This window comes from Callorhinus ursinus, unplaced genomic scaffold, assembly GCF_003265705.2.
Source record: "Callorhinus ursinus isolate GAN/ISIS: 27379988/994484 unplaced genomic scaffold, GSC_fseal_2.0 scaffold32, whole genome shotgun sequence".
NCBI lineage: Eukaryota > Metazoa > Chordata > Mammalia > Carnivora > Otariidae > Callorhinus > Callorhinus ursinus.
In genome coordinates, this window is record NW_027397094.1 from 13,555,535 (window position 1) to 13,580,789 (window position 25,255).

A 25,255-nucleotide genomic window follows, 5' to 3' on the forward strand; every position below is an offset into this window, starting at 1 on the left:
GTTTCTTTTTAATGGTGACTATTTTTTAAGTTACAATTAACTATTTTCAAAGTTGCTACAAGACTAGATCTTCATTGTTCCCACCATAAAAAAGAAATCATTTTGTGATGTGCTAGAGGTGATGCTATGGTACACGCATGTGAACGTGTAAAATCAACAGATGGACACCTTAAACTTAGCAGTGTTATATGTCGATTATATCTCAATAAAATAAAGAATTAATAACCCTAACCTAACAGTTTAATTTATGAACTTTATTTTTCTCAGAGTTTCTTGAATAGAATTATTGACAAGATTTTCCAGGCTGGTTTCATCAATAATCAAGCATCCATAAAATATTTTATAGAATGGATTATTATATTGATTCTTCATAAATTTCCTCAATTTCTTCTGAAGTTCTGGGATTGTTTTTCTTATGTAAGTAAAAGAGATTTTTCATAATTTTTGGAATTAAAATTTTGGCTACGCTGGGGGATTTGGTTCATTTTCATAGCTGCTTTTTGGACTGTCAGTTGTTCTCTTCCAACGTAATGACTTTCTAAGTTCTGTTTTGCAAGATCTGAGTTAATGTAAAAGACAGAAATCCCTGGCATTCCTCTTGCATTATCAGTCTCTGTCCCAACAAAGTGAAGATGGATAGACTTATGTTGGTAAGAAGTAAGAGGAGCACCTGGGTGGCTCCGTCGGTTACGTGTCCCACCCTTGATTGCAGCTCAGGTCGTGATCGTGAGATCAAGCCCCACGTCGGGCTCTGCACTCAGCGTGGAGTCTGCTTGGGGTTCTCTCTCCCCCTCTGCCCCTCCCTGTGCGTGCGCACTCTCAAAAATAAAAAGAAACGAGTGCCTCCTCTATCCTTATTTACCAAGTGGTGTCTTTGTTTGATTTTAGAAATAAGAACGATGACGAATTAAATGCAGTCTTTACATTTCAGAGTTTTTCAATAGGGAAATTTCAAACAAGCACAGTAGAGAGACTCAAAGGAAGCCCCGATCACCAGCTAAGAACCATTCTTACTTTATTGTACCCTCATCCGCACCCCAAATTCCCCTGTCCCCGACATGTCTTATATCTTGAAAATCATTTTTAAGGAATGGATAAGTGATAGGGTTTCAGTTGCAGCTTCCTGACAATGATGAACTGTTTCTAAACATGAGTTCTGCATACTTGTCTTGAATGTTTTCTGTTGGTTCCCAAATGCACCCTTCCCTTTCTTCCCATAAATAACCTTGCCTTCTGCTCCATGTGAAAATGGAGATGGCTTCCTTCCTCACAGTATCTTTTTCAATGTCTTCCTTCCTGTTTCAGGGGAAGAAATTGATGTCTTTGTCACATCTGTCCCTGTGTCCTTATTTGTATTTTCTTTTGGGGACTTTACTCTCAATTCTTTACTCTTCTATTGACTTTTCCTCTGTCCGGCCTTTGTGTTAGTGCTGTCTCCCCTTTACTATGGCCACAGCATTTGATGGTGGTTTGCCTACTGCGTTCCGTAGACACTGCGTCCTTGACCAATGGGAGGTTCGGGGCAGCCGTGCGTCAGGCAAATCTGTTGGTGCCATTTTTCCAACAGCATTTGCTCAGTATGTGGCTCTGTGTCACATTTTGGTAGTTCTCACAATTTTTCAAATGTTTTCATTATTATATTTGTTATGGTGATCTGTGATCAGTGATTACGATTTGTCAAAAGCTCAGATGATGGTTAGCATTTTTCAGCAATACGGTATTTTTTTAGTTATAGCATGCACATTGTGTTTTTAGGCATAATGCTATTGCACACGTGATGGTCTCCTATAGTCTAATAAACATCACTTTTACATGCATCAGAAAATCAGAAGAGTCGTTTGACTCACTCTGCGATACTTGCTGTTGGGATGGTCCAGAACCATCCCACCGTATTTCCGAGGTGTGCCCGATTTAAGCTTTGAGATGAATGATCTTTGCCTCCCTGTCTTGTTTTACTTAAAGTACTGTGGGCAGCGACGGTGAGGGTTTCATCTCAGCTACACACAGCCTTTTCGTTGGTGTTCCTCTTCCCGACGTTTCAGGCTGACAGATGACGTGACGCACGCCGCACTGCGCCTGGTGGCCCCTGCCTGTCAGGTCGATGACTTCCCCATCCCTCTCATGCGCTCCCTCCTCTTCTCCTAACCCTCACGCTGCGTGACATCCTAAGAATCATTCTCCGCTTGCGGTGAGCGAAGCATAACGTATAAACTTGTTGCGGCAGCACAAACTGTAATCCCTAAAACTGACGCGGCACTGTGCATCAGCTGTACTCAAGTAAGGAAAATTTTAATGGAAAAGAGAAGAGATATACAAGAATGCCCCTATATTGTAATAGACTTACACCTCTGTCAGTAGGCAAACAAGAAGCATCATCCGTTAGCCAAGGTGCTTCTCCCTCTGCACTCCCCTTGCTTCGGGGACCCCTCTCTGCGGCCGCCTGCGCCCCTGGCCCCCCGCCAGACTTGCTCACGCGACTGCTTCCAGTCCCCGCATGGCTGAACCGATGAGAGCATCTTTCCCTGACGCTGGTCTCCTTTCTTTCGTCCTCACTCGAAACCTGGCTGTCCTGTAAAGTAGTGGCACCGGCAGCCTCACAGTAATCCTGAACGCTAGGTCGGGCTGTTGTTGTTTTTGTTTTTTTACAATTTAGTTATGAAGACACTGAGGTTCAGAGAGAGGAAGTGATTCGTCATACCAGGAAGAAATGACACAGCTTTAATTCAGACATGTGTCATTCCCAAAGCTGCATTCTTTTTTGCTATTCCAGGATTCCTCATCTGGCTCCCCCTTCCCCTCCTCATGTCTGTGGAATTAAGAAAAATACTCCCGCCATTTTTCCTTGAATTGCTTCTCCTGTCTGTTGCTTCCTTAACGTCGTCTGCTTTGTCTGCTCTCCAGCGGGGGAGTACCGCCTCAGAAGGTCTCAGGAACAACAGGTTGGCTCTGGTGTCCTTCTGAGACATCCTGACTCTCCCGTATCCCCAGTAACGCCGCACTTCTCTGAAGCTTTTCTACTTAGCTCAGTCTCTCTCTCTTCCTAAAGAGCATTCAGACCTTGTATATTGTCTGTGGACACCAGTCGGGCGTATTCCTTGTAAGCAAATAAAACAACTTTTGACTGAATCAGAAAGGGATTCTTAAAACAAGCAGTGCAGGAGCAGGGCATTAGGAGGTGTGCACAATGCCCAGAATTGGGGCAGAATCGGGCTTGGGAAATAAGAATAAAGGAGGTTCAGCAGCTCCCTGCCATGGAGCTGGTCCAGTTGAGGTGCTGCTTTGCCCCACCGGGGGGGAGGGGGGTGGAGCCGTCACCTTAGCCCGTGGTGCACCTGCCACCTCTGGGGGCTTTGCCTCTCTGGGTTAAGAGTTTGCGATTCAGAGTAGATGCCTCTGGATCCAAGTGCCAGGTACCTTCTCTTTAGGTGCAAAGAGGCTGGGAAAAGGAATGTACCTGGCATCTTCAGCTTCCCACAGACCTAAGGTGGGAGAATTCCCTGAACTTGGAAGGGGGTTCAGGACAGATACCCCCAAAAACGGCAAACGTTCACTACACCCTTTTCCTCCTTTATCGGAAGCAAATGACCTCAACTTTTATTTTTTAAAGGAAACGAAAGTCCTCACGTAGGACACCTTTACCTTCTCCATACCGGTCATTCACTTCTGCCTGTGTCCGTATCTGGCCGAGACTTCTTCCCTCCTTGTAGCGTAAAGGACCTGGATCTTCTGTTGAGGAGCATTCTTCTGCCTGTTCCCTGGTTCCTCTTCCTCTGCCTTAGGAGCCTTGTGCTTTCAGTCTGTCTGTTGTACCCCGCCCGTCTCCTTCTTAGCCCGTGTCCTTCCATTGTTTTCCACGGGCTCATGTCTCTTCTGCTGTTGATGGATGTTTGCCCTGCACTTCCCACCCCTCCCCTGTGGTCACGCTCTCTCCCTCCCGTGTGGCAGTCAGACCCCCTGCCACAGGTTTCCCACCTCCCACCCACCCTGCGGTCCAGCGCTGTCGCTTCACGGAGGACACACTCCGGCGTCTGTTGTCAGCCTGCTCTCTCCTCTCAGCCCGGTCCACACTCTCGATGACCTCCTTGGTCTTGGTTCAGCGATATGCTCTCCAGGTTCCTCTTGTCTCTCTCTCCCCTCTTCTCTGGGTCCTTTCCAGCCTTTTCCTGCCCTAGCAGCTAGCAAATGTCAGTGCTTCTCAAGGCGAGGCCTCGTGCCCCCTTCATTTCTCCTTGTTGTATCAGCACGATTCACTTCTCTGATGCAGTGGCTCACTGCTCTTTCTGTTCCAGACCTCTTCCCCTACGTGCTAAATCAGGAGTTGGCCAACTACCGTGAAGTCGGGCCTCCTGGTTTCGGTGCAGCAGAGCCTTGCCTGTTTGCTTACGTGTTGTCTGTGGCCCTGTTTGTGCCGAGCGACCGAGCTCAGTGGTTGCAGCGGAGCCTGCGGAGCCACGCTTATAGTTACTGTTCGGTCCTTTCCAGAAGAAGCTGGCTGACCCTGCTCCGGACCTTCTCCGTGACTGTTTGTAGACCGTCCAGGACTTGGACGTCTAACACCAAGCGCTTCCTGTTGCCCCAGCCGCGGTCTTCTGCCCGCGGCGAACAGCGCCATCCTCCGCACAGTCGCACCAAGCGGACACCCTGATGCTTTTCGTGCCTCACGTGACTCGTGACGTGCCCTTGCGGACCCTTTCTCACTTTCTCACTCACTCTCTCCTGCCTCTGCCGTCTGTCTTGGTCCGAGCCTCTGCCTCACGCTGCAGGGAGGGCTTCTCTCTCGGGCCGCCTGCATCCACTCTTGCTTCCATCTCAGTCCATTCTCCACACGGAAGCCAGAGCACGGTTTTCAAGATGAACATTTGGTCAGGTTGTCCACTTGCTTCAAACATTGCTCTCAGAATAAAGACCAAGGCTCTTCAGAATGGCCTGCAGGTCGTAGGTGATGCTATGCCGCCCTCCCCCTCCAGCCCCTCGGTGTGCCACGTTCCCCGTCTGCACGTTCGTCCTGTGACGGGCTCTGCTTCCTGTTGGTAGAACAGTCCAGAACCCGTGAGTGCGGAAAACGGTGTTGTAACGTTTTTCACCACCCTGGGTTGCGTGGGCCTGGCTGGGCGGTTCTCCATGTGGTGCCTGCTGGGGCTACAGTTCCACGCTGGTCACCTCAGCTGCAGTATGGGGGGGACCTGTGGTGCCCGGGCCTGGCTCTCTCTGCATGTGACCGGCAAGGGTGGCTGGACCTCTCTCTGTGGTGGCTCAGGATCACCAGAATGAGCATCTCAGGACGACATGTCATGGTGTGCAAGTGCTTTCCCAGCCTCTGGTTGCATCCTGCTTGCTCATGTCTCACGGGCCAAAGCAGATGGCGAGACCCAGCCTCGCAGGGTGGGAGGGGCCTGCATTAGGGCATGGGCACAGGGAGGCCGGGGCCCCTGGAGGCAATCTGACCTTTTCTGAGCCTTCACACTCCTCACATGTCCTCTGGCTCTCAGGCCATTTGCATGTGCTGTGCCCTCTCCCTGCAATGGCCGTTTTCCTCTTCATTGACAGAACTGTCTCTCTTCCTTTAGATCTCCGTCCATACGTCCTTTGTGTCATTTCTTAAAGGAAGAATGGTTTAGATCCCCTTATTAGAGGTTTTTGTAGCATGTAAATAGTGCTTGTTATAATTGGAATTTTAATTTATTCTGCGGTTTTGTCCTTCCAACCCACTAGACTAAGGTCCTTGAAGGCAGGAACTTTGTCTAATTTTGTTTTCCCTGATTTCTGGCACAGTACCTGGCATGTAGAAGACATTCATAGCTGAATAAGTCATCTAACCTGCCTTTGGAGCAGTTTCTGGACGATAGTGTCTGTAGTCTCTTTCCTTTCGAGTCTTTCTGGGGTCCATCAGCTTATTACCACTAGAATGATGTGTTCTTCCAAATCCCTGTAATTGGGAAGGTTTCTGCATCCCAGTTGAACACTTACATAGCTTTTTGTCCTTGGCTCTAAAGTCGTCTGCAAGTTCCCGTCTAACTTTGGAGCCTCTGCCATCCCCCCCCCCCGCCCCCCAACTCCTGCCTCGCTGCCGCCGCCTTCCTGTCACCTCTGATTTTGTTCATATTACTCACTTTTCGACTGTTCTCTTTCCTTCCTGCTCCCCTGGGCCGTCTGCGCCTCTTCTGAGGTGAGCACACCCTTGGCTGTACCACTTTCTTCACAGTTAAGTCAGTTCCTACCTTGTGATGCCTGCTGAGTGTTGTGTTGGTGTTTGGCTACCGGAAGTTACTTCCCTCCTGTGGAAGGATCCCCGTCCAGGCCGGGGCTGCGTCACATCCCGCCTCACGTGCGGTCGCCGTCCTGGGCCCCACGGCATCACATTAAGCCTGAGTGACTGATTTATCTGATTTTTTTTTTCAGGGTGAAGAAAACTTTAAAACAAGCATTTGTACATTCTTATCCGTTTTGTCACATTTGGACATCATCACTCAAAATATCCCGGAAAAGGTGAGTTTAAATGGTAAGAAGAGTTTAAACCTACAAAATAGAATTGTATATATTTGTACTAATTTTTTTTAAATGTAGAGTATTTCTTGTGGTTTTTGCCACTTCTCGTCTTCCCTCCCACTACTCACCTACTGTGCACACGTACTTAGACACAAATCCACAGGCAGGTGTTACGCACTTGCACACATACACACCGAGGCGTGTGTGCCTGAGCACATCCTAAATCTGTAGACAGACTGATGGGCAATTCCTAGCGATAGACTCTTAACTTAATACAAGTATTTACATAAGATGATTTAAGTAAGACTTCCTTTATTGCATTTAACTGTTCCTTGACTGACGTAGTTATTGAACAGGTGCTCATGCAAAGATGCTTACGGTCCAAGTATTAAAAGCTCTTGGGTAACTGAAGGTTGATGTGCTGTGGGTCACCGTTTGGAGTGTGAGTCCAGTTCTTCTCTCTTTCTCAGGCTTCAAGCAGTCTCCCTAGTGGTTTACCCCACAGACAAGTAGAGATCGTAGCTAATTCTGGTTAATCACTTTGGCAAAGCGGTTAAGAATTCAGGAAGTCCTGCCAGTGAGATGTAGAGCAACTTCATTACTGAGTCTACAGGGAAGAGTGCACTGAGCTGTGAACTCTGGGAGAGACCTGAATATATGGAATAAGAAGTGTTGTTTGGTGTTGAAAGCAAAAGAAAAATACAGGGGAGAAGAGGTTTCCTAGAATTTCTCCAAGTACTCTTGTCTTTAGACAGTGGTAAGAGTCAAATTTAGTTGTTAACCCATTTCATGAATTCTAAGACCGAGATCTTTTTCCCCCACCACAATTTCAGTCCTAAAATCCTGAGATCTTGAAATCCCAGGTGTCTTACAGCGTCTGTCAGCCAGATGGCAGTGTGTGAGTTACAGTTCCCTTAAAACTTGCGTTCACAGCCTCTTCTGAAATCAGGCAAGCTGTATTATCAGGTAACATCACATGTTACCTTCCTATCTTAAATATGTTCAGGAAAGAGATTTGCTTGCCATCTACCGAGAGGGGCAGGGTAGATAAGGAACTGTCTTCTGTCAGGGTGGCTGAAATAACTCAAGAACCATTCAGACAAGTTCTGAAAATGAATTCATCTTAGGAGATGCTTCTACTAAATCTGGAATAACAGGTTATAATTTATTCATTCATTCATTTATGAGAGGGAGAGGGAGAATCCCAAGCAGGCTCCACACTCAGTGTGGAGCCCGACGTGGGGCTCAGTCCCATGACCCTGAGATCATGACCTGAGCTGAAATCAAGAGTCGGACACTTAAATGACTGAGCCATCCAGGAGCCCCAATAACAGGTTATTTTCCCATTCAGCTCTGTTTATACTCCCTGTATATTACATATTTTAGATTTATTTATTTTCAAAGCATCCAGAAGAAGGATTGCTGATTAGTGGAATAGAATAATCTCAATTTCAGTATCTTCTGGAAAAATAAGAAACCTAAATGGAGCCATCTAAGGAAAGACCAGACTAGTATGTTTTGTTAGTCTATGTCCACGTCCTTCACAGTGTCTGTGGCAAGGTCTGTTTTACCTAACAAATATGTTTTTGTTCAAAGACTTTTTGAAAATAGTCACTCAGGACTTTCCATTTTCCTCAAAGTATGGAAATATTTGCACTTGTACGGGTCTGTGCTAAGTAGTCAGAGAAGATTCAAAACTACCGCCAAACAGGACAGAGGGCAGAATGCTAAATGTTCTATGGAGATCGAAAGCACAGGGGAAAAACACCCTTCCTTAGTGTGCTCATGGTTGTGTATTGTCCTGTCATCTTGTTCAGTGTGTCCAAACCTCGTCAGTAATATGAAATGGCATTACTGGTGTTCAGTCCCAAATGGTGTGTATCTTAGTCTTGGCCAAGGCAAATGATCACAGGCAGTACTAGCGTATCTGAGTATAGGATTCATAAAAGGATTGTATTCCCTGTTGAGAATTATACTAGGTATTTCTTTTTCTTTTCTTTTTTTTGCACTTACAAGTAATCTATACCTAGCTCCCAGATCTTGGTTTCTAATACCATTCTCTTATAAAAGGAACCAAGTCTTCTTGGAGAAACAGCTGATTCTAGAACTGGGGCAGAAAATACACGAGGTAAATAGAAAAGTAGTGCCCCGGGGGGGTGGGGCACGGGGACATGGGGTGGATCTGCAGAGAGGCACAGGGGCCAAGAGACCTCCTAGTGGCAAAAGTTGAAACAAGCAACACAATACAGTAACACTGGATTACAACCCAGTAAAATAAATATTCACGAGTTTCTACTGATATAAGTGATTGATTGAATAAACAAATGGGAAAGACAGCAAACCTCCTGTGCAGAATTCCAAATAACTTATGTGGTCACTCTGGCCTCAAGGAGGGGGCGTGCATAACCACCCAGCCCAGCGTGGGCTGCCCTAGCGATGTCCTTCCACAGAGCAGCGTATGGAAGGAGGCGCCGGTGACGGCGGTAATCCGCACCATAGTCCGTGCCCTTGGTAGGATGTGGCAGAAATGGCCTCTGTGGTCTCCCTCCCCAACACCGTAACCCCGGTCTAGGCACGAGAAGAACATCACCCGTATCCCAGCCAACCTGGCCACTGCTCCTCAAAACTGACGAGGTCATCAAAAACAAGCAAAGCCAAGAGGAGAGTAAGGGCACATGAGAACTGGATGGATGGATTAGGAACAGGACAGGGACGTTAGTAAAGACTGAGGACGTCTGAGTAAAGCACGGAGTGGGGATTAAGGTTATAGGAGAGCAGTGAGAAATTTGAAGAGAAGGTAGGTGTTTTTACTTGATTCCTCCAGCTTTCCTTTGATGTAAACTGGATGTAGTACTACCTACCTCGCGGTATCTTTGTAAGGATTAAATAACAGAGAAGTTACGTTCTCGCCTCTCAGAATCGTCCTTAGTCCTCCTTTGTGCCTGTCAGATTTGGGGATCAAGGCTTCTATTTCATTCATTCAGGATCGGTTCTAGTGCTTCCTGTAACAGAGCACTGCCCTGGACCGTGGAGGTAGGGAAGCAACATGCAGCTCTAGGAGCGTGTGGAGGGGGAAGTGCAGAAGGCTGTGGGGGCACCCGCGAGACCTCCAGATCTCAGCCCACAGGAGGACTTCGGGTTCAACACAAAGACCCTGCGGGACAGGGCAGGGGGGCGGGCTGGTGCAAGGAAGCGGGGCACGGTCAAGGTCGGGAAGACGCTGGAGACTCCAGTGGGTGGCTGCAGAGCGGGCGGGGCCCAGCGCAGAAGGGCCTTTGTAAAGCAGGCCAAGGAGGTTATTAGCACAGAATGTGAGTCGAGACCTGGCATCACATCTTAGCACTACCTCTCCTTGGTGTGTGAAATTGGACAAATCGCTCCACAACAGTATGGACATACCGTAAATGCTCTCTGTGCGAGGAATTTAACCTTTATCCAGAGGGCGTTGGGGAGATGCTGCTGAATTTTAAGCAGAAGGGTGACATGATCAGACTTGTGTGTTGTGAGTATGGTGTGTAGGATTGGTTTAGTCATGGGGACGAATCTGGAAACCGTTGGGAAGCCACTGTAGTGATCTTCATGCTGTCACATGAGCTGTGCTGGGACATGGCGTGGAGGTGACAGATGGATGGATGTGACAGGTATGTGCTAGCAAGGAATGCCAGGGCTCAGTGGATGGCTTTGGTGGCGAGAAGGCAGGAAGCAAGGAAGTGACCTGGGCCGCCAGGGTCGGTGGTACCTTTCACCGGAGCAGGAAGCAGCACGAAGAGCAGACCGAGAGGATGGTAATGAGTGGATGGAATTGTGGGTTTGTCACCCGTGGGGAGCCCCAGGGGCAGGGCAGGCAGCAGGTGCATGTAGGGCTCTGGGGCTCAGGAAGACATCCAACTAGGAAATACGACTTGGACGTTAGCTCGGGGGGCGTGGCGGGACTGTGGATGAACCAGGGTGCTCTGGTGCCCCTGCTGAAGGTTCGGGGTTCACTACACCTTCTTTCTGCTGAGCCCAGGACACAGAAACCTCTATTTTGAAAACATCGTGTAGACAGGGGTTCAGGTCGCCCACACTTGCATAGGATTTGGAAGCAGAAGCGGGCCTCTGCTGACAAGCTGAGTCGTGGGGGCCTTTGTTTCCCTTGGGATGGTGTCAGCTGGGGTAGGCCCCAGCTGGGTCCTGGTTCGGTGAACACAGCTTGTGGCTCTGCTTGTGCGAGTCACGGTAGGCCCCTGCACGCAGTCGCCGCGGCTTCTGGGTCGGGGAGGAGAGTGGTGGTCGCCTGGCTCCGCAGCGTAGCTCCTGGTTGCTCAGCTGCGAGCCGAGAGCCCATGTCTTCAGTGCTTCCAGTGATTCTGCGATGAAGATCCATTTCTGTTGAGCTAGCCACCAGATTCCGTGTCTGCAGCTAACCTCTAACAGGTTAAGGTTCAGATACTTTCCACAACACTGCCGGTTGTATACAAAGTGGCCGTGGGGAGAGGAGTGTGGGAAGGAGAGAGGGTGGTTATAAAAGGACAACAGGGGGCATACTTGGGCGTTGGAACTGCTCAGTTTCGTGACAGTGGTGCTGGCTCTGTGAACCCACACATGTGACAAAATGGTCTAGACCTGCAAACAAACACACCTCACGCACAACTGAGGACAAGGAACACTGGGGAAATTCAGATTTCGTCAGTGGATTGTGTCAGTGACCGTGTCCCGGTTGAGATGCTGTGCCGTGATCTGCCGAATGTTAGCAGGAGGGGACACTGGACAAAGCACGCCGGGCCCAGGGGACCTCTGTGTGATTTCCTGCAGCTGCGTGCGAGGAACATCTCGCAGCGAACGCAGGAACATGTCAGTTGAGAGAGGCAACGTGGCCGTGCTGCGGCTCACGAGCTTGGGAGCCCTGACTGGACCGAAGCCGTGGGAGCGAGCGCGGGGGGCGTGTGCCGCCTGACCAAACAGGGAAGCCAGGGACAGAGGCCAGAGCCACGCCGGCATTTAAGGGACAGGAGAAGAGGTTGAGAAGGAACATGGGAGGGCGAGGGGGGCAGCCTTAAGAATGGGGTATCCTAAAGGTCATAGGAAGAACTGTTTTCAAGGAGAGAAAGACCAAGACGGCGGAGTGCCTGCAGAGGTCAAGAAAGGCAGGGGCTTTATGCACAGTGTCCGGCGGCAAGGAGCGTGTGGCTGGGACGGGCTCCAGGAGGGGTACAGGAGGGAAACGGGTGGGGTAGGAGACGGACTGAGGTGACTGTGACAGGTCACAGTCTCAGGGTTGTGAGATCAAGCCCTGGGTCAGGCTCCGTGCCCAGCAGGGGGGCCGCTTGAGATTCTCTTGCTCTGCCCCTTCCCACTCCTCTTTAAAACAAATAACTTCAAAGAAAAAAAAAAGTTGGAATACCTGCTTTTAAGGTTTTAGAAAGCAGAATAGTTACACGTTCTGTGACAAGGGGTGGACTCTGGCAAACCTGTCCCCCATGGCTGTGTCTCTGATGGCAGGGAAGCGATGACCTGAATGTCACGTCGAGGATTGGCACGGGCGCAGACCCGCTTGTGACTTGGGCGGGGGCGGGGAGAGAAAGGTTAGTGAGGGGTTGGAGACCATCCTGGGAGGAGGGCTCCGAAGCCACTGTGGAAAGGTTTAGAAGGGCCGGGAGAGCAGTGTGAGCCGCTCAGAGGAGAGGAAGCGCTTGTTCCTTGGGGAGAAGACGCTGACCTCGGGGATGGGGCTGTAGTGTAGGTAACTGGCCACAGGCCCCGTTGGAGGGGTGCTTTGAGCAGTCGTCCCTCCTCCTCCCTGCAGTATTTGTCCTGTGCCTTTCATGTGTCCTGGTGGCTTGTTCCGGGTCCTAGGAATTCTGCAGTGAACAAAACCGTCTCCACTGTCATTCGGGTGCAGGGAGAGATGATAAATAGATGTTATACTGTCAGATGGTGATACAGGTTTTTAAGATTTTTTTATTTATTAGCACAAGCAGGGGGAGTGGCAGAGGGAGAAGCAGGCTCCCCGCTGAGCCGGGAGCCCGATGTGGGACTCGATCCCAGGACTCCGGGATCATGACCCGAGCCAAAGGCAGTCGCTTAACCGACTGAGCCACCCAGGTGCCCTCAACTTCTAAATACAAGTAAATACTTAACTGTGTATCATTCAGAAGTTGCCGCTTTCCTTTGCCACCCCTGACATTTCTATCTTCCTTCTAGCCAAGTACATCTATTTTCTGTGCTGCATTTCCTGGTTTTCTCAGATCTGTATCTGGTATGGCAAGCCTTCCTTGCCCCTCTTCTTAAAAATTGTTCTTCCTCCACGTAGCCTTTTTGCTGGGCCCATCTGACTGGTTCCTGCACTTGACCTTGCTGCGCATACGCAGGGTGTTTGTTCAAGTTGCTCCTCACGCGGGGATGGTCAGATGTATGTTACAGTTACGTGTGTATATATTCACGTATCCTCCCCCCGGGTGTCCTTGTGACACTGACTGCACGGCGACCTTTGATAAATGTTGACCGTACTTTGAACAGAGGACTGGAATAGGGAGGATCATATATATCTGTATTTTGTCCTTCTAACAGGAGCTTTGGGAGATTGAAATGCGCTGTTAACCAGGCAGTGAGTTGGTAAAGTCTTCCGTGAGCACGGTTGCTCTTAGTAGAAACCGTAGGATTCTCAGCTAGGTGCAGCCCCGCGAACGTTTACAGATGAGCCATTTGGTACCAGCATCGAGGTAGCTCCTGATATTCTATTAAAAGTTTGCATCCATCTGGTTTCCGCATTAATCTGGGTCATTTCCTTCGCCTTTCACGGTCTGTGGAACTCCGTGGTTTGGGAAGTCAGGGACTGTCGCTGCCTGAAATCAGGCTGTGAAGATGCAACAGTCCGAAATCACAGGAAAAGACTACAGGGAAGTTAAGACGTTTATTATTTTTCTCCCCACTTTTTAATTTTCCTGCCACCCCTCAGCACTCTGCGGGTCCAAGAGCATCATGAGGGAAACAGTTGTTCACAAAGACAAGGAGGAAAACAGCACCATAGGAGGTCCCTGGCTTTAGAAGCACCTGGAAGTGCAGCAGAAGGGGGGCTCAGAGAACCTTCCTGACGTTTCCAGCCCAGGGGACTGCTGTTAGCACATTGCGGGGGCATGGCGGCTAGTGTGAAGGCGCTCCGTCCACACTAGCCCGGGCGCTGCGGTGTGGGGGACATGGACTGCAGCCGCCTCGTAAACGGACACAAAAGAGCTGGGAGCGTCTTTCTTCCTCGAGGAAATCGCTAATGCCCGCACACCTAACGTGTCTGCGAAGGAAGGAGGAGCCCTGCCCCCGCAGAACCAGTGGGAGCTGGACTGTGCAGCATTTTTACCTTCTGTCCACTTGGTCACACAACCGGGGGTGGAACACTCCACGTGTACATGTGAAGAATTTTCCCCCTTTCTTTCCAGAAACCAATTCTGAAGCAAGCCCTTATTATCGTGCTGCAGTGGTGCTTCAGTCACAACTTTAGTATCCGACTATATGCCTTAGTCGCTCTTAAGAAGATCTGGAGCATGTGTAAGACCCTGCACGTTGAAGAATTTGATGCTTTGACTTCTGTTATTGAATCCAGTCTCAACCAGGTGGAAAACATGCCTGCAACAGGGTAAGCAAAGCTCGTACCCTTCACTTTCCTTCCAGCAGAGCACACAGAGAGGACCAAGAGGTCCCTCGGCCTTGTGAGCTTCTCATTATTCCATCGTGCTCAGAGAGCAGAGCTCGGACGAGGCACAGCGTGATTTCGTTACGGTTCTAAGTGTGGTCAGCTCCATCCTGACCTTTCTTTGCTTTCTTATCCTTGGTCCTTTGTTTTATAAATAATCTTTACACACCTTTAGATATCTCTATCTTCGGTATTGCTGACTGTCACTGTGCTCTGTTGTCAAGTGCTGAGAAGCAGAACAGTCTGGCTTTAGACATGCTCTCAACCCCTCGGTTGTACTAATTAAAGATGATGGAAGCTTTTTTCTTTTCCTTTTCTTAGAGACTGTCTTTATTTCCCAGACAAAATCCTGCACAGATGCTCGATATCAAGCAGATAGGATGCTGTGCTGTGGACGGAGCAGGAGGGGGCTACACGGCTCCGCGTTCTCTACCGGCCCTGCTCACACCACACAAGGGCAGGCAGCGGTCCCCTAGTGTCTCCTGGTATCTGAACTGATTGCCCCGGCTCTCAGGGAGTGGTGGTGTTGTTGTTTTACTCTTCTCTTACTATCATTGATGATCACTATCCCGGAATGCCCAGATTTTTATAATTTTCAGAGACCCAGGCACTATCAATCAGTATAAAAGGTTTCTTTCCAGACGCTCAAAAGCCCTCACAAATTTTTATAAACAGATAAAGGTTGGAAGCAGCGTGTTAAGAATATGAAATAGTGTTTGGAAAACCAGTAACATACAGGGGGTCTTTGCTTGACCATCAAGGTAACAGACCGTGAGTCATCGCGAAGCTCCCTGTGGGGCCAGGACGGAGGACTTCCGTGGCCACAAGCTGCCTTCCCAGCCCTTCTGCACGCTTTTACTCTCGTCCCACTGGTTGAAAAGAGCATTTAGGTGATTGGGCAAAGGAGGTGTGGCAGTCCAGGAGGAAGATCCTCAATTCAGCAAATATAATATAAATGCTAAAATATAAGTACATGGGCTACCAGAGAAAACCAGAAAAGAGAGGTGAGGACATAGGACCGGTCACAGGTGAGGAACAAAGTGCAAAGGAAGGAGCTAGATGCCTCTGATTCGTTGCACACGGTTGGGTGTATAGACGGCCGCCTCAAGTTCTGGTCCCAGCTAAGACTAGTTATTAAAATGAGTTGTTCACCTTAGCGGTGCCTACGGCCCCCACCTTTCCAGGCATGTTCCAGCAGCTAGAATTGCTGATCTTTTCAGGCAATCCTGAATGTCCCATTTCTCCTTGGTGGGTGTGTGCGCACTGCAGTCCCTCAGTGGAGGGAAGGGTGAGGGAATTAAGTAAATTTCACATGTGAATAGGCATTTGTCAGTTTATAGTTTGCTCTGTGAAGAAATCATGATTTATTGTATGGTGTTGCAGTGTTTTGGTTGGTGGTTGATCCTATTCAAAGTTCCTGGGTAGCTGTGTTTTGATTTCTAAAAACAGTTGGTTCAGCTCCTTTTTTATTAAGCAGTAAAACACCCTTTTACAAAATAACTTACTCCTTTTAAAATCCTAGTACTGGGTAGGAGACGTAACCAGTGAAAATAAAGGACCATGGGCATTAGACCATCCCTGCTTTTTGAATACACAGCAGAGTCATTTTGTGCAGGCTGAGTTCTAGGGCATCGGCAGCAGGCCAGGTAGATGCCCCGGTCTCGTGTGGCTCCCAGCCAGGGTGGATGGGACAGCAAGTGAACAGTCACACAAAGAAAATAACTTAAATCGTGATAGGTCCTCCAGTGGAAAAGTAAAGATTGTGATGAGAAAGTGCACACTCTTTTCTAAGTAACATAACATGGGAGTTGCCCTGTAAAGGATGGGTAGGAAGTAGGCAGACGAGGAGTGGGGGACGGTGATTTCTGGGCAGCACCGAGGTGGGCTGTGCGGCTGAACGGGGCTGGTCCGGCTCGAGAGCGGTGAGTGCGGGCAGGACAGGGCGGAGGCCAGGCCGGTTGGGTTCCCGGTGAGCAGATTGGTTAAACGTGGACGTGATCTCTACTGGTTTGCTTTTGCCATTTTTCAAAGTAGGAAGAGCAGACCAGAGGCAGGCCATAGAAAATGGGAGGAGATGGTGTGTTAGATGAGTGGGGTGCGGACAAATGGATGGGTTTGAAGTAAGCGAAATGAGAGCCTAAAAGTACCCACTGGATTTAAGTGAGAGCATGTCAGCAGCCTCGTTGGTGGGGCGAACACCAAATTAACGTGGGTTAGGAGTGGTTGGGACAATATGTTATCTGTTCAATCCAGGCATAGGCTCATTGCTGTCTGTTCGTTTCTTTACTTGAATATTTGAAATACTTCATGTCTTAAAAAAAAAAAAGGATGATGAAGAAGGTAAAACACAGCCAAGTTAATTCCCTCCAAAACCTCCTCTGTGAAATGTAGCAGCAATGTGCATCGAGGAGAGCTTTTCTTTTCTTTTCGGTCACATTAGTTGTTTTAAATAAGGGTTCCACGGTTAGGAAGTCAAACAGCAAGGAAAGGTGTCAGGTCAAGGCCAGACCATCTCCTTCCCCTGTCCCTGCCCTTCCTTCCCCCAGAGGGGTGTCTCTCATGAGTGGCTTTTCTTCCCACGCTGCCCACTGCCCCCAGCTCTCTCTCCCGCACCGACCGAAGGCTCTGTGGTAGGCTGCTTCCTTTGATCAGACAGACAGCCCTTTGAACAGGCTCAGTAGCAACGAGGGGACAGTTGAGCGAGTGGGATCTGGAGCCCTGCGGCAAAGGGACGAGAGGGCAGGTGGTAGGAGGCGCGGGAGGTGAACGCTCCCTTCTCTCCCCCCAGTGCTGCGGAGGCTCAGCTGTCAGGCGCACAGAGGGGCTGGGGGTGCTGGGGGGTCGGGGAGCCATCACGCGAGAACCGTCTTGCAGGAAAATGCCTCGAAATTGCTACTTTGCTTTTGGGCTGTTGATCATGAGTTTAAACTGAAACCTGCCTGTCGTGTTCTGTAATTTTTATCCCTACCCCCTTTGCCTTTTACAACCTGGCAGATGTGTTAAGACTTTACAGCCTGCTCGTATTACATTTGTTTGGTTCGGGAATGCTGGTCCAGTTGGGCTGTGTGCTGTGGATCTTGAGAATAGAAAAAGTGTTTACTGCTGGACGGAGACTTGAAGACTACAACCCAGATTTCTTACAGAGTTCCTATCTATCTGTCGATCGATCGATCTATTTTTTTTTTCCTGTAGTTCCCTTTTAGAATTCTTTTTCCCCAAGCACGTAAGCCGTCCATCTGTGGTTTCCTCGTCGGTGCCAGTGGATGGCCACGTCCGCTCCCCATCACCTCTGACAGAGCGCGGGCCTCTGCACCATCTGCTGGAGGGTTCGCTTCTTGTTGAGTAGCTGTTTGTTGTAAGGCTCTGAAACAGTTATTTCTTCGTCTTTGACTTTCATTTCAAAAGGTCAAACTCAGTGTTTTTAAAGCATGTTGATGTAGGAGGGAGGGGTGTATAAATCTTCAGATAAAATTCACAAAATTTCCCTTTCATTCTAAACTCTGCAAGACCTCTTTCTGATTATCCAGTTGGTTCCCCCCCCCGCCCCCCCCCACCACCACCAGAGTTGTCTCACTTGTCTGTACCTCATACCGTATTTTTCACCCTTAGGAACGCCAAGAAGAATTGGCAACGCATCCAGGAGCATTTCTTTTTTGCAGCATTTCACCCAGTGCAGGATTATTGTCTGGAGGTGAGCAGAGAGTGTCATTCGTAAATTCTTTACTGTGTTTTTAATCCCGGCGCCTCCTGTCTGCCACAGTTCTTGGGGTTATAATTAGGTGAATTTTTCCCCCTTACAACCTCACCTTCACGTTGTAAAGTTCTAAGTTTAATTTTGTTACTTCATGCAGATGACTTACATTTCACTCGTAAGATGACTTACATTTCACTCATAAGCGGTGAAAATTGGCTAGTCATTGTCACTTTCTGTTCCTCAGGCAGTGTCTGACTTGTAAAGTCTGGAAGGGGGAATATTTAACTCTAAACAGAAATCTGTTCAGACATTAAAAGGAAATGAGTGAGAACATTTGTGCAGGTGAGATTTTGTTGTAATGAAGCCCATTGTTAATGAAAGAGCAAAAAGATCTGTTCTTTTGTTAAATTTGCAGTGTTTCGGTTCTGGGTGACGAGAATCGTGTAGCGCATGATACGCCACCTCCTCGTAGCTGAGTGTGTTCATGTAATTTTAAGAACCATAAACATGTTTATTACAATTAGCATATGAATTAATATACAAATTATTAAGATTTGTATGAATTGTATCACTTTCTCCCTTTTTCAACTATAAGTAGAATGTTCTACCTTTGAATTTAAAACATGTGACCTGTAGGACTTCTCCGCAGGGACTGTAGCTGCTGTGCATATGCGATAAAAAGAAAATCAATCTGTATATTGTGAGATATTCACTACAGAATATTATGCCCTTTGTTGGGCAGCTGTGGACTTCATTGCAAAATGCAGGATTTTTTGGTTATTTTAACATGCTCTGTTCTGTGTTCTTCAGCGCCCAGAATGCTTTGGCGCCTTTCTGAAGGACTCATAGTAGGGCCTCTAGTGCTAAGTCAGCCCTTTCTGTTCCGTTCGCCAGCAGGAGTAAGTCCCTCCTTCCCTCTTTGTTTCATCTCTGTCCCCGATGCCTCACTGTCCCCCCCCTTCTGTGTATTTTCTCCTCCGTTAACGATCCGAGCTGTCGCTGCCCATGGAAGTAACATGATGGCTCGCAAGAACTCTGCCTCGTTCTGCATTCGGACTGAGCTCGGTTCCTACTCAAGCAGCATTGCGTGGTAGTCATCACATGGCGCCAGTGTGCAGAAAGCCATTCTTCGTTCTAGAAACCATTGTGAAGACGTGTGCATCGTCACACGTTTACGGTTTCATTTTTAGATTTTCTGTTACTTGTGCCTCTGTTTTGTATGCACCTTTTCACCTTTGATGACTTACTTTCTGGTTCTGTTCCATTTAGTAGGTAAGAAAAGGCCAGGAGGATTGCTTCTGTGATGACTGAGCAATCACCGTGCCCAGGGGTGTCACACTCGGTTTATTCAAACCTCGACGGGCTATTTTAACCTGATTTTATCCTCGTTTTACAAATGAGGAGGTTGAGGCCAAGAGAGGCTAAGTGGTCTGTCTGACGTCACAGCTAATATACAGTCAAGACAAAGTTCAGATTCCAAATTTGGCTAATGGTAGCAAGAGGAAAGATTGGCATCAAAAGAGCTTGAACTCGATCGCTTATGGAGGTGTTCGGTTATCAACAAATAGCCCTGAGCTAAATGTTGCCCAACATTGATATTGATTAATCCTAAAACACTTTTTGCTTTTATCAAGAGCACAGTGGTTTATTACATACGGTGAGAAAAACCCAAGTGGAAGATCTCCCTGCCCTCGAGCATTTCCTAAGTTAATCCCCTGATGGCTTAGAGAAGATGAGAAATATGTATAGACAGTTGCTACGAGATATAAATGAACATATATAATATGGTTATTGTGATAGTCTGGGAGAATACATCAATAATAGTAAATAAGTTGTACTTTAAACATGTTTCCATGTATTTCTTTGTTCTGTTCAAGGGGAAAAAATTTAGATTTTACCATTCTCTTTTCAGACCATATTTTACATCCTTCCACGCCTTTCAGGCCTGGTTGAAGACGAATGGATTGCCATTGGTAAATTTACCAGATTCACTGACATTCCTTTAGATGCAGGATTTCAGTGGTACCTTTCGCCAACTCACCTCTGTGAAGTAAAACCGGGTGACTGGGCTCAGCAGGACATAGGTAAAGAAATGTTTTCTTATTCTCCCGCTTGTTGACTTGGATAGCCTTCCTCGCTTCAGTTACTGAGAGCAGAGAGCTGATCACGCCACTTTTCACCGATGCAGTGAAGTCTGCTCCTTCTCCACTTAAAGACTGTGAAAAGTGCTATAACTTTGGTATTTTTAATTGCTTGGCTTTGCTATGAAAAGCCAAGGAGAGCCTGATCTGCTTTATTATATAAAGCTAGTAACTTCCCTTTTCTTTGAAATATTATTGTTAATTAATATTCACTGCTCTTCCATTATGTGTTTCTGTAAAAGTACAGATTTTAAAAAGGGTCAGATTATGAAATCTCATTTCTTGGCCCATTTAGGAATAAAGCAAGAGCTCCTGATTCTCGTCCTTTGTGGGTCTGGCTGGCCCTCACTCATCTGTGCGGCCTTCTCTCTCCTGTTTGTCCACCTTCTGTGACACTGCTGCCCTTCGGCTTTCTGAAGGACGCACAGGTCCTTCGACTGCTCACATCCTCCCTGTTTTCCTGCACAGTCTGGTGAGCCCTGGAAAGACCCAGGGCCAAGTCTCCCACCCATCCTTGAAACCACAGCTGGTGTTACTGGCCGCGGAGCATGGTCTCCCGATGCTCCTCACTGCCGCCGCTCCTTTGGCCCTCGTTCTCACTCTCCCTGACGCAGGGCGTCAGAAGTGGTCTGTCTCCTCCGTGAAGCCGCGGCGGGCGCTCTTCTCTCATCACCCCTACCCTTTACGAGGCGTTCATTTGCTGGCTTCTTGCTGTCCTCGTTTCCCTCCTCCACCTGACTCCTCGCTCCTCTCCAGCAGTTCCCTCTTTGTCCTGTGTATTTGTCGTTCTCTCAAATTTTAACGTTTCCAAGAACCCCTTGGACCACTCGCGTAAAGTACAAATACTTGCCCCCCCCCCCGCCTTAGATTTTAATTCAGTGTGTCTGGAGGAGAGTTCTGGGAAAGTGCATTTTTTATTAAACATCTAGATGGTTCACTAATACATTTTAAGACATACTCACCTTAAACTTATTCCTTCAACCAAGATTTATCGATTGCCTCCGGTGTCTAGACCTAAGGCCGGGTCCCCGCCCCTAGGCAGCTTGCATTCATGCCTACTTTAAAGGCACCATGAAAACAAGGCAGGGTAGAGATGGTGCCAGAGGATCAAAGAGACCTTTCCTCGGGAGCTGACGTTGAGCAGAGACCCACGTGAAGTGCGAGCAGTCGAGCAAAGATCCTGAGGGAAGAGCTTTCCCAAAACAGAGGACCTCAAACAGGGAGATTTGAGGGCAGAAATGGCGACAAAAGCTACTTCACCAGTGTGGTGGGGGCAGCCCCACTGGGGCGGGCTGAGCAGAGACGAGGGGAGAGGAGGAGAGCGTACGTGGGCCCTCCCCACGTATTGTGTTGGGGGCCGCAGGTCGGAGCAGAGAAGCCACGTGTCACTCGGGTGGGGCAAAGGCTAAGGAGGTCCCTGTTTGTTTTGTCTGGCGTGTGGAAATGAGAGGGGTATTGCATTGCAGACTTTATGCCAAGACTTCACTGGTAGTATCCCCGGAATGTGTTCCTTGGCCTGGTTTCCTCATTCTGCATGCTGTCGCTGAACATTTTTAATTTCTCCAACTTGAGACCACCACTTGCGTAATGTAACTTCTCCTCTTTGTCGCTGCCTGGCCTCTTTCCTGAGCCTGCTGGATGTTTGCACCCAGATACACCATAAACTCTTTAAACTCAACATACTCGAGTTGCATTTCCCTGGCTGCCCTCACTTGCCTCCTCTGTAAACCCCTTCTGTCCGGGCTGCCCCTCGGTCATTCTTTTCTCCTGTGCCGCATTCATCTGTTACCAAATCGGGGTGATTCTGCCTCCCAGATCTGGCTGCTGCTGCTCTTGCCTTGACTTAATTCAGGTTGTCCTTGTCTTTGCCGGGACTGGTGCAGAGGCCCCAACTTATCCTCACCTCACTTCTAAGGGATTTTTCCTAAAACACAAAACCAGTCCTCTTACCCCCTTCTTAAAACCCTTTAATGGCTCCTGTCTGTAGAGTAAGTTCTTTATCGTTCTGTACAAGTCTTTCATGATCTTTCTATGGTCTGAGCCATCGTGTTCCGTCCATGGCACGCTCCAGCTACACCGGAGTTCTGCCCCTGCCTGGGTCTCGTCCTCCCACGCCCTGTGCACGCACACACCCGTCCCTACGGGCTGCACTGCCCTCCCGCACTCGCTGTTTGCACACTCCTCCCTGAGCCTTCCTGGGTCTTCGTCTCCACCCGTCCCTCCCTCCCTCCCCCGGACATTACACACTCTCACTATAGTACTGTGTTCTGGTATCTGCATCTCTCTTCCGTGCTGGTAAGCTAAGTGCTCCTTGGTGGCTCGGTCAGCAGTTTGGAGTAGAGCAGTTGAGGAAGAGCCTGGAAGGACAGTCTCAGTCCTGTGCTACAGCTCGGAACACTGCATTCGACAGGTTACTAACGTTCATTAAGAGATAATTGCTTCAGAGAATATCCTTCATTTTAGGAAAGTTTCCCCAAGTACTTGTAAAATAATTTAGGATGAAGACTATGTATATTTGTTTTCAGGAATACCCTACTGTTTGTAAGATACACCATTATTTTATGGACCTCTAAGAAAAAAATGCTAAAATCATACCAAACTAGGATACCCTGTGGAATTCTAAGATGCTTCCCAGTTTGGGATATGCTAAAATGTAGACAACAAGGGCATCTTCTACTTCATGAAATGTTGTAGTATATTGGTTGTTAAGAGTTCAATTTGAAAATTTAAAATGACTTGAAAATGGCAGTTGTGTCTGAATCCAAGTAAAGTTCTTTAGTTAATGGATCTCATTCTGAACTATCATTTAAAACGTGTGTGTGTGTGTGTGTGTGTGTGTGTGTGTGTGTGTGTGTGTGTGTAAATAGATTTTTATGTATGGGATTATTTCCTCTTCCTTCCCAGGTTCTCACTCGGGCGAAGCAGATAGCCAGTCAGAGTGGATGGATGTTCAGAAGAAGATTATCCCCTGGAAAAATAACACTCCAGATTTAGATCTGGAGCTAGTATTTCAGGATCGTGTCGCCAAACTTGGAAAGTCGATTAGCAGACTGATTGTAGCAGCCTCGCTCATTGATAAACCAACTAACTTAGGAGGTAAAATTACAGTTTTCCAGGGGGCTTGCTTAAAATCTTTTGATCCTGAAAATTTGTCATCGGTCCAGTGCCATTGTGCCCATTTTCCTCATTTAACCCTCCTGGGGAGCTGCGGGGGCGCTGTGTGGCCATAGTGAGCTGGGCCAGCAGTAACGCGGCCCATCGTGTGCAGGGCTGTGCCGGACCTGTGAGGTGTTCGGGGCCTCGGCGCTCGTGGTGGGCAGCCTGCAGTGCGTCAGAGACAAGCAGTTCCAAGGCCTCAGTGTCTCAGCAGAGCAGTGGTTGCCTTTAGTGGAGGTGGGTGGAAAGTAGTATTAGTAAAACACTGATTTGCTGAAATCTTCTGTGGTCCTCTGTCCTCTAGTATCAGTCCTCTTGCAGTACTTCATAGTTGTCCAGCCTTTAATAGCTTAAAATAATACTCAAAATACACCCCCCTTAGTTCCCCCGTTGCTTTTGTGATCTCTCACATTATTGTATTTTTAGATTTCTATTCTGTAAATATGTCCTGTTGCAACTCAGGAATACTTTTGATAAATATATTTGTTGGGGGAGGTTTTTTTTTATTTTTTTTAATAGAGTATAATTCCTTTTCCTTATAAAAAGACATAGTCTCATGAAATTTTTTTTTGAAACTCTGATTTTACTCCAAGGCTGTAAATGAATAATTTATTATTCTGCTCTTTTTAAACTCACTTTAAGGTAAAACCACCTCAGCTCATCGATTTTCTGCAACAGAAAAAAGCAGAAGGTTACACCGTCATTGGTGTGGAACAGACTGCCAAGAGTATAGACCTGACCCAGTATAGCTTTCCGGAGAGATCTCTGCTCTTGTTGGGGTAAGAAGATCCCTTTGAGTCTCAGTGTAGAAAATGCTTTCGGAAATTTTACAGTTCACCGAGACTCCTGACGTTACACCCACATCAGGAGTTTTGACTTGTAACATTTATGGAAAGACCCCTAGTTTTTGTTTTATTTCACCTGTTTGGGATGATCAGGTGAACCTAGATCGACCCATAAATCTGTGTTACTTGTTTATTTCCCTGGTGCCACAGACTTCACTTTACTTTGTTAATCTGACTCTTCAGTGACATTCAGGATTTCTGAGGAAAAAAAGTGTGTGTATTACAAGAAAACTAACCTTTATTCTTCCATTTTTCTTCGTCAGAAATGAACGTGAGGGAATTCCAGCAAATCTGATCCAACAATTGGATGTTTGTGTGGAAATTCCTCAGCAGGGCATTATCCGCTCGCTTAACGTGCACGTGAGTGGGGCTCTGCTCATTTGGGAATATACCCGACAGCAGCTGCTCAGGCATGGGGACACCGAGTCGTGACCTTTGTGCCTTATCTAAGATCAGTTATCGGTGCTCTTGAAACCTTGTTTAAAACCATGTGTACTAATGAAATCGATTCTGAAATTTACCGGGATAATTTGTATTTCTTTTTCTTGCCAACTGAATGCCAAAACTTTTTCATGTGCCTTAAATATATTACTATATGTTGTTCCCTTGAATAAATATTTTTAGCTAAATTGCATTGTTTCTTGAATATTTTAAGCAATTGTGGAAATAAAACAATGTATTTTAAGAAGAGAATTTCTTTCCTGGAAACCAGTATTGTCAGAAATGTGGACTTCGATGGGAGTAAGGCAGAATTACAGCAGTTACCACCTGTGAACAGCACACCCTTACGTCCCCAGGAGGCACGGTGGGGTGGAAGCAAAGGTCCTGCGTGGAGAGGAGTCATTAGCCTCTCTTTGCTGCTTTATATCTACTTATTCCCAGGGAGGAAACCTGCTTGACAGGCTGTTGAGCCAGCTTCCCTGTAGAATTCAGGATGCTCGGATAATAGGTTTTAATTTCCTTTCAAAGACATGGAATAGGCCATTATCATTCATATGAAGTTTTTGGAAAATTTTCATACACTACCTTTGCTCGGAGAGTTCAGATAATGGTTAGAAATAGTCTATATTCTGACAAATGTCAACATCAACCCAAAGACGGTGAATTATTCTTGCACATCATCACCAAGGGTGAGAATGGAGCCCAGGAAGTCTGATTTACTATTTCTGTTCTTCTGAGGGTGTTTTTGTTTGATATTGAGATTATTTCAGTAGTTAAGGGTGACCATTTATCCCCCTCCAGCAGTAAACTTCAGTCATGTCTTGGT

The 25,255-nt window shown here is 47.6% G+C and overlaps 1 protein-coding gene across 4 annotated transcripts in view; it reads left to right on the forward strand.

Moving 5' to 3' along the window:
• Positions 1-24,617, forward strand: part of TARBP1 (tRNA guanosine 2 -O-methyltransferase TARBP1) — an 83,508-nt gene extending 58,891 nt beyond the window's left edge. For 2 of the 4 annotated variants that reach the window (XM_073879037.1, XM_025850818.2), the window contains exons 22-30: positions 268-417; positions 6,400-6,486; positions 13,899-14,095; positions 17,762-17,843; positions 19,759-19,930; positions 22,892-23,083; positions 23,256-23,380; positions 23,786-23,922; positions 24,252-24,617. In XM_073879037.1, the coding sequence (XP_073735138.1) occupies positions 268-417; positions 6,400-6,486; positions 13,899-14,095; positions 17,762-17,843; positions 19,759-19,930; positions 22,892-23,083; positions 23,256-23,380; positions 23,786-23,922; positions 24,252-24,420 (1,311 nt within the window). In that variant the 3' untranslated portion in view covers positions 24,421-24,617. Of the gene's footprint in view, positions 1-267; positions 418-6,399; positions 6,487-13,898; positions 14,096-17,761; positions 17,844-18,090; positions 18,189-19,758; positions 19,931-22,891; positions 23,084-23,255; positions 23,381-23,785; positions 23,923-24,251 lie in introns of those variants that run through there. The other 2 variants (XM_073879038.1, XR_012374322.1) reach the window with 2 other exon arrangements.
• Positions 24,618-25,255: the final 638 nt, after the last annotated feature.